Source organism: Ananas comosus, linkage group 4 (genome assembly GCF_001540865.1).
Source record: "Ananas comosus cultivar F153 linkage group 4, ASM154086v1, whole genome shotgun sequence".
Taxonomy (NCBI): Eukaryota; Viridiplantae; Streptophyta; class Magnoliopsida; order Poales; family Bromeliaceae; genus Ananas; species Ananas comosus.
This window is the reverse complement of record NC_033624.1, coordinates 10,451,627-10,461,138: the sequence shown is the minus strand read 5'-3', so window position 1 is coordinate 10,461,138 and position 9,512 is coordinate 10,451,627. Positions and strand designations below refer to the sequence as shown.

At 34.6% G+C, this 9,512-nt stretch overlaps 1 protein-coding gene across 2 annotated transcripts in view; it reads left to right on the top strand.

The window, feature by feature from the left end:
• The window catches only part of LOC109708713 (uncharacterized protein At4g15545), an 8,331-nt gene extending 56 nt beyond the window's left edge, over positions 1–8,275 (top strand). The window contains exons 1-9 of one of the 2 annotated variants that reach the window (XM_020230527.1): positions 1–515; positions 1,242–1,310; positions 6,367–6,423; positions 6,563–6,629; positions 6,723–6,830; positions 6,939–7,145; positions 7,227–7,269; positions 7,759–7,837; positions 7,910–8,275. The exon at positions 1–515 is cut by the window's left edge and continues 54 nt beyond it. In XM_020230527.1, the coding sequence (XP_020086116.1) occupies positions 213–515; positions 1,242–1,310; positions 6,367–6,423; positions 6,563–6,629; positions 6,723–6,830; positions 6,939–7,145; positions 7,227–7,269; positions 7,759–7,837; positions 7,910–8,002 (1,026 nt within the window). In that variant the 5' untranslated portion in view covers positions 1–212 and the 3' untranslated portion in view covers positions 8,003–8,275. The remainder of the gene's footprint in view (positions 516–1,241; positions 1,311–6,366; positions 6,424–6,562; positions 6,630–6,722; positions 6,831–6,938; positions 7,146–7,226; positions 7,270–7,758; positions 7,838–7,909) is intronic. The other variant, XM_020230529.1, reaches the window with a different exon arrangement.

Genomic DNA, 9,512 nt, shown 5'->3' with positions numbered 1-9,512 from the left:
ACCAATCACAACCACACGATCTCCCTTACCTCTATCCAAATCCTAATCCCTGCTGATTCCTCCTCTCCCGTCCGAATTTTCTTAATTTTAAAATTCGTTATATTTTTCCTGAAAAAAAAAAAGAATCCGAAGAACGGAAAAACAAAGAGAAAAGCACTCGAGGAGAGAGAGAGAGAGAGTGAAGTGAGAGGAGGGAAGACGATGTGGTGGTGATGGCGGCGGCAGCAGCAGCAGCGCCGGCGGAGTCGGGCGGCGGCCCGCCGGACTTCGGTCTGCCGGAGGAGGTGCTGGCGGTGCTGCCGTCGGACCCGTTCGAGCAGCTGGACGTGGCGCGGAAGATCACGTCCATCGCGCTGGCCGGCCGCGTCTCGCGGCTGGAGTCGGAGGCCGCCCGCCTCCGGCAGCGCCTCGCCGAGAAGGACGACCTCGTCGCCGACCTCCGCGCCCAGCTCGAGACCCTCGACGCCTCCCTTGCCGACCTCTCCCACCAGCTCGACCAAGCCCAAGAAGAGAAGGTCCCCTCCCCCTCCTCCTCTTCCCATCCTTCTGTTGGATTAATTAAATTATTTTTTTAGAGTATTGAGAGCCCCTCGACAATAGCCGATTCTGAAATAGTCCTCTTAACTTTTTGTTTTTATTAAGACCCTCTCAACCTTTATTTCCCTCTGGAATCAAGTGATTTTAGTTAAGAAAAAATTGGAAATTTATCAATTTCATTGATGATTTGAATCACTTATTAGCAAATAAAACTAGAGCAATTGAAGGTTAATAACTCGTAGAGTCATTAAATTTGCTAACATTTTAAACTCAGTTCAAGTATAAAAGCTCAAATGAAACTTAGTTATTCTATAGCAAAGAGAAGGTGAAAATATGTGGAGACCCCCTCAACTCCATTTTGAAGTAGGCTCCTCAATTTGGCGATTGGCCCCCTTTAACTTGTTAGCCAAGTTGGAAATTTTGTTAAACTTTGATGGCTCTATTAACTACTAGTTGTTAATTATTTTAGTTTCATTTGCTAAAAAGTAATTCAATCATCAAATTTGATAAAATGATTAGTTGGATAAAATCCCCAATTCCGAAAAGGCAAGAGCTAAGGCGGTGTCAATCAAAAGAAATGAAGTTGAGGGGGCGATTTCTAAATGGCCTGTAGTTTTGGGGGCATCCATACATTTCTACTATAGAGAATTGATCATACATGATGATCTTAAAGTCATCAGCTGGGTTTTGGGTAACTGGTGTAGGAGACCCTGTTGAGCGAGAATGCTTCACTTTCCAACACCGTCAAGAAGCTCAACCGAGACATCTCCAAGGTATTATTACTTTGTGAAGTCATTCTTGGACCTTTGGTGAATACTTTAAGTGACATTTCATTTAGATCACTGTACTTCAATTTCTGTTTTAATTTGATTGCTTTGTCAAACTCATGTAATTTTTCTAACTAGTGACAAATTGGCGTACTTTCCAAAAAAAAAGAAAGATAAATTGCTAGCTAATTAGGTTACCATATCATCTCTTTGTAGATGACTTGATTGCTAATGTATCAATTGGGGCCTAGGAGGTGATCTGGCTGCTCATTCAGTTATCAACCACATTTTTTGAGGTGGCATAATTGATGAATAGATATAATGCTGAGATGATATAGCAATTAAATCAACTAGTGGACATTGACATATAATCACTTTGTAGTTGAATCAACTGTTACATCATTATTTCATTAGAAAAAATAGATTGGAGCTTGTGTAATGACTGAATTGAAACCAAAATTGAAGTTTGATGCCTTGACTGAAATAAATTGCAGTACTGAAATTTGACTGTAAGTTGGATGACCAATGGTATAACTAGCCCCAATGCTTTTTAAGATTTTTGATGGTTTCAACTCATAGATCAGATACATTTGAAAATAAAAGCTGTAACTAGTTTAATTGCAATTATCAAAAGATATCTGAAGGTAAAGGATTTATAGCAAGAGGCAATCCATATTTGTATTATACCATTATTCTTAAAAGAATCACAAGTAACTTGAGCTTTTGCTAGCATGTTATCTTTTGATGTGTGGGTTATACTTCCAAAACCAAGGTTAAGCTATTACCTGAACTTTGCTTGTGTTTCCTTGATTTGCTAAAGTAGTCTCCTTATCTTCCAAGTTTTGAGAGGATCCACGAAGCATTAGTCAAGTTGTCCCCAAGAAATTCGTTGAACCTTTTGCAATGGTCATTTATTATAAGAAATTGGTTACAATAATTATCATAGTGTTTAAGTCTCATTTATGTCTCGTTAATCTTATGTCGAATTTACATCAAATTTAAAATATGAATGATCGTATGGCTATAATAATTTGTAACGACCCAGCTCGCTAGCACAATAGCATTAATAACATATTGGGCCCAAACCACCAGTCGAAAATGCTTAGCTTAAGCCCAGTTATTAATATTAGAGTCCTTGATCCTTATATGCTCATTTGCAATTCCTTTTCCATTCAATGTGGGACTATTGGGCGTTATAGACTCCTCCCATTTATCCTTGACGTTCTTGTCAGGTGAGACCCATTTTACACTTCCGGCTGGTAAACTGGTTTTGACACCAATTATAACGACCCAACTCACTAATAGTAATAATTCATTGGGCCCAAGCCAGTGAGCCACCACCTCAAAATGCTTAATCCCTGTTATTAGTATTAGGGTTCTTGTTCCTTATATTTTCGTTCACAATTCCTTTCCCATCTGATGTGGGACTGTTGGGGCATTATATTATTCGTAAATATCATGCTATTTGATTGTTAACATGAATTCATTGCATTTAAAAATTCAAATTTAAGAAAAGTAAGGTCATATAATTTGGTTATTTAAATTGTTTTCCAGGCTTCCTCTATTTAATTGCACATTTTCTTTATCAGTTCTATTGTTGCAATATTTTTTATTATGTTCTGGTTGAGATTGTTGGAACTAACTTATTTTTCGAAGCAAAGGCCAATTTGAATTAATATATTTATTACTTAGGTGTTCATTTGCTTAAGCATTTAAGGTGATCGGTTGTTTCTCATGGTATCAAAGCAGAGCTTCCTATGTTCGACTCACTTCAGGCTTTTGGTCTCACTGAAGTTCCTCTATTTAATTCATGCCCGTGTCATGGGCCTATTAAAAAACACTCGAACCCAGACATTAGGGAGAATGTTGAATATAAATAGTAAAACACCATTCTCTAGTAGTTTAAGATTTTAGAGCAATTGATTGTCATTACCTATGTCATAAGATACTAGTCAGATGCTTTTTCATGGTAGAGTCAGATGCTTTTTCATGGTAGTTTTCATATAATCTACTAGACTATAGCTTTCTTATTTGAATATGCTTGAATTTTTGTGTTGAAGCGTCATTATGATCCTTACACGTTCTTTCTATGTTGTTTTTCGGCATCCAAAATCTTAAAACACATCTACTATTTCCCTATGAATGATAGACTTATTTTTTGAATAATAATTAGGTCTTCCTTGCTTATTGTATCATAAGTTACGCCTAAGACGTTTTAGACTAAGAGAAGCAAGGAGGCAAGAGAGAGATTTCCATGTTGTCTTTTCCTTTTGGATCCAACTAGGCAATTGAACTACCAATTGGGCATAGCCTTGACGAACGTTGTTAAGGATGATTTAGGAACTGGTAGGAATCGCCTCTTAGGCCTCTTAAGAGATAGAGAAATGGCATAACTGAAAGTACTGGTCTATCTTCAAAATGTTTTCTGCTACCAGCATAGGCTTTCTTCTCATAAATAGGCTCTAACAATTCATCCTGAACGCAACCTTTCTTTTCTAGTGCTTCCTTGGAACTATGTTAGACGTGACATATATTCTAAATGACTTATGAGGCTAATTGCCTGAAATTCTTGACATTCAATGGGACGCTGTATTTACTCAGTTGATTAAATTGGTGAGGTGGTGGCCTGTCCCCCTCTCTATCTGGTCTAGGAAAGTGCAACTAATACAAACCACACAGAGAGAGAAAGTTACAGCTCTTATATCTTCAATTCAACATCAATATTAGAATATTTATATCATTAACTATAAGTAGGACCTCTAAAAGTATCTTGAAATTAAAACCGCTGGTTTGGAACTATTTTAACATGTAATCAAGGGATTCAAAATTGACTACTTTGCTGGTTGATGTAAGGAGTTTTTCAGATCAATGATTTTGAGTAATCCACATTACAATTTTGTTTAGTACATGGTGTTTACCTTTTTAATACAATAGTAAAAAATGTTGTATGTTAATTGTATGTTTGTAAGTGAATTTCATATCGTATTTACTTGGCTTGTTTACACTAGCAACATTCTTTCTTTTGATGCACCAAAATAGGACATCCAAAAGCTCTAAATTTGGCTTCTTTGATGTTTCAAGAAATTATTATTATTATTATTATTATTTTAAAGAATCAGTCAACACTAGTAGTTTTTGTGAACTTTCACGTCAGCTTCGAAGAATTGAATTAGTTCTAATCAAGGATTTAAGTGCTCATCGACACGAGCTGTATCTATTGTGTTGTATCGTATCAGCAAGATATCAGCACGATATAGCCCCTGTGTCGATGACACAGCTCAAAACTCTCTATTTTTTAAATTAGTAAGTAATTTTCTCAATAGAGGTCAGATTTGATAAAAATACATAATAAATAGTTAAAATATTTTGTTGCTAAAGAGAATAAATATTTCATGTTATTATGTGTCGGCACACATAAATTTTTTGTGACTGGCATGGACCGTGCCATACCGTGCCGGAAAGTTTCCGGCACGACCCCGTGTCACGACACTTAAATCCTTGGTTCTAATCTAATAAGAGGATCGATCATCCTGATCTATTTTGGCTCATTTTCCTTAATCAATTCTGGATATACATGCCTACTTTCAGATTATTAATCTTGAATTGTTGCAATCTGAACTAGCTTTTTGTTTGTCATTATACACATGTTTTATTCTATTTCATGATTATATTTGACAAATTTGTTAATGCTAAAGCATGACGTTACCACGTCTGCCAGTAATTCTATGAATTTCTGATCTATTTTGGCTTTTCCTTAATCAATTCTGGGAATAGTTCCCTACTTTCCGATTATTATTCTTGAATTGTTTTTATCTGAACTAGCGTTTTGTTTGTCATTGTACACCTGTTTTATTATATTATGTGATTATATTTGGCAATTTTGTTAATGCTAAAAGTATGACATTATCGCGTCTGCCTTAGTACCAAAAAGCGTCGTGTTTCATACTTAATTAAAACTATGTTTCTCTATGTTGTGATAACAAAGGTAATCTACTATGCTAAATTGGTTATCCATCTTATAGTTTCTCGAGAATAACATCAAATTTTTTTTTTGGATGGAGCAACTTCTCTTAGGGGCCGTTTGGTTGGATGTAGTTGTAGAAACAGTGTAGTTGGAAATACATGCAGTTGCAAATGCTGTAGTTGTAACTACACCTAGTCTGTTTGGTTTTATACAGTTGCAACTGCTGCAGTTACATTTTTTCTGTTTGGTAATATGAAGATGATAATTGTATTTGTGAATTTTGTCACCTCTTCAGATAGAGTGGTGAGATTACCTTCACTATGCATAAAATAATTGTATAATTTTATTAATCATTTAAACTTACTATTTATAAATAAATAAATATAGATATATATAATATTTTTATATTTTTCAACAATTCTTCAATTTATTAATCGACACATTTAAAATTTTTAATTTATTTAATTTTAATATGTAAATCAAACTTTAAAAATTTAAACGATTCTCTCATTTTTTTATCAAATTTAATAATTATAATTGATTAAAACTTATTAAGTTAACATACACAATCACATTCTATAAAAATTTAGAAAAAAATTATTTTTATATTTTAAATAAAATAAATTTAAAAAAATTTAATTTTTTGCACAAAGCTTGTATTGCCTAAAAAATTTTATTAGTATGAGTTTATTTACAAGTATTTTTATTTATCCATATATATATATTATTTATTTATTTATTTATTATTGTTAATTTGTGGGTGATTCTATTCCTCACCAACTGCTGCAGTTGGAACTGCAGCAGTTGGACCTTCTTATACAATTGGAACTGCAGCAGTTGGGCTTGTATGCATTTGCAACTGCACCGTAGTTGCAAATGCGTGCAACCAAACAGCCCCTTAGAAGATCTTTTCAAATGGCATAGAGATGGACAAGGGATTTTAATGTAGAATGCCTTTCTTTATCAAGCACCACTTGAGTATTTGCATATATTCACAAACTTTTTAGCTAAGAAAAATAGAAGCCATGAATGGTTCTGTTTAATAACTTGCTCAATATCTAACCTTTGGATTCCCATGATTGTTGTTGTCCTGTGCAGCTGGAAGGTTTTAAAAAGACACTCATGCAATCACTTAAGGAAGAGGAAGAAAACCCTGTGAGTGAATCGATCTCTTTTATTACTACGAACATATAAGCCTCAGTTTGATATAATGATACTTGTCTAAGGTTTCTTCCATCTGTGATTAAAAATCCGAACGCTGTTGATACACTAAAATGACATTGATGGACTGCAGCAAGTAGGAGCTCCCAGGGTAAAGGTGTCTGACACCGCTAGTTTCTCAACCGTATCATCGGCTGGAGGTACATCACTATATTAATTTTTACTCCTTGAATGCATAATTCTTTGTTATCATATGATTCTTGAGGTTTATACTTATTTGTACATTTTGTTAGAATCTGATGCTGGACTTCCCACCTCTAGAACGTCTTCTACTCCGAATCAGTTGTCAGAATCTGGAAGCCCAACTTCAGAGGATAGTGTTGCTTATGTTGAAACAGATGGTACGCTAAATCTATATTGTCTGGAGTTAATTTTGATTGGATTATATAATTAATTAATGTTCTCACTTCAAAAGTTGGAGTAATTGTGACTGTTTTCAATTATTTTAGGCTCCAAACAAAGCAGAGCCCATGTTCTTTCAACATCACTTGGTGGCACACCAAGGCTTACTCCTCCAGACTCCCCCCCAAGACGGCATTCTATCTCATTCGCAACCACAAGGAACATGTTTGACGAAAGGTCATCCATATTTTCATCCTTGCCAACAAGTCATCACAGCTCGATGACCTCTCCTTTTGACATGGGAAGCCAAACAGGTTTGCTTTGGAATTTTTGGTGGACAGAAACTTGCTTGCCAAGTACTCAACTTTCTCATGTATGCATTTGATTTGTTTCAGGACGAACACGGGTTGATGGGAAAGAGTTCTTTCGCCAAGTCCGGTAAAAATTGCCAGTCGCAGTGTTATAATTGCATAATTTGCATAATGCGACAGAAGATGGCTAGTTACATAAACTGCGATCCATCTTGTTTTCATATGGAAATATTTGATCGATGATAGAACCAGGTCCATTTTTGTATCATATCGTCCTTTGTTTGGGCCAAAAAGTAATGTCACTTGATTATTATTGAACTGACTTATCAGTCTTTTTCTGTTTGTGAGGATACTATAAGAGCTCCTTCTGCTTCAAACACACCATCAATTAAATCAGAATCATTCTAGACAAACCATAAGAAGTAATCCAATCCTTTTTTATGGGGTCATACACTCATACTTGACTAATGAATAAATGTTTTTTTATTTTTTTATTTTTTTTTCTTGTACAGAACAAAGTGCCTGATTTCCATTTGCTAAAACAAACCGACAGAGCTGAACTTTCTTTTCATTGAGTTGATGACTTACACAATTTGGGCTTTTCTTTCTCATGTAGGAGCCGGTTGTCGTATGAGCACTTCAGTGCTTTTCTCTCCAATGTCAAAGAATTGAATGCACATAAACAAACCAGAGAGGTATATTTATTTGCAAATTACTTACTGCTACCATGTTCTGTGGTCACTAATCTTTATTTTGTTGGTTTCCAGGAAACGCTACGAAAAGCCGAGGAGATATTTGGCCCTGACAACAAAGACCTCTATACCATATTTGAGGGTTTGATAACTCGGAATCTCCATTGATCTCGAAGACGATGTACTGTAAATTTCCTTCCTGATGAAACGGCTAGATAAGTTTTATTTATAGTGTATTTAATTTCTTTCATGGTTTGTAAAGTCAATCGACATCAGATGTTTTTGTTTTATCACAGTACTTAAATACTTGTCGCTTAACTGTTATTATTATATTGTCTTATCATGTTATTAGGCCATGTTTGTAGATTCATGAAACTAATTAGTCCATTATATGATTCTTCTGAGGGGCATTTAATAAAGGTTGGAAGCAATTCTTATAGATGTTAGTTGAAGCCATGCAGAGCGACTTTTATGATAGACCTATAAATCATATGTTTATAATAGCTTTACCATGCACTATGACGTCGTATGATGCACTGCATTTCTTTTTATGTAAATATATACACTAGTCTGGTATGTTTGGTTCTTGCTATCTGTAATAAATTTCTAGTTTGGATAATATCGTTCAGTAGTTTCGGAGGTAATATTATATTGGGAACACACTAGAAAATTTCCGTAGAAAGAAGAATCTTATTAACGTAGAAGACAGTGGGTATTTTTTATTTCCGAGTGCGAGAAATTCAAAAATATTTTCAGAATTTCAAAAATACTCTTGGCTTTATTTTGAATCATAAGTTGAGGTTTAAATTTACTTTTAAATTTAAATTATTAAATTTCATATTTTGAATTCAATTTAGATTCCAATATAGATTTTGAATTCAAAATTTGAATTCCAAAATTTAATTTTGGATTCAAATTTTGAATGTAAGTTTTGATTTTGGATTCGAATTTTAAATTCAAATTCAGATTTTGTTATTCAAATTTCAAATCTAACTTCATATTTTGAATTCAACTTTGAATTCAAATTTCATTTCTTGAGTTGATTTTTACTCATGATTATGAAAAAGCTTCTTCCATTTATGTCAGAAGAGGTTTAACCTATGGGGCGAATAAAACACCCAGAATGTGTTGGTTCTGGATTACGAGGAATTCTACACTATCACACTTGCACCACGTCATTAATAACAAGCCAATCACATTCCTTCTTTTCAACCAAAAGTACAACAAAAATATTTTTTTACAATCATGATGGGACATATTTTTAGAGACATTTGATTGATTTGTTACGTCACGTCATCAATATATCCGTTGCATTCTAGAATTTTTCCAGGATTACGGAAAATCTCTAATGCATGTTGGTTGAGAATTTTAATTTTGGAACCTTTTTAAAACACTAAAGTTATTTACCTTCTTTTTTCTTTGTTACATGGGTCATGACCAAATTAGATTCGTTCATGGTAGTTTAAATTATTATTATTATTATTATTATTTTTCCTTTGTCCCCACGGCAGCTTGGCTATGTGGTTTATCGAAGGGTGCTGCGATATTACTCTGGAGAAGAAGATGGGCTCTGTAAGTGATCAAACTCGTGCCATTTTGATCGATGTCGTGATGGGGTACTTTCCGGTGTGGATTTTATTCTGTTTGTGATGTTACTGGTTTGCCATTTACTCCGGAT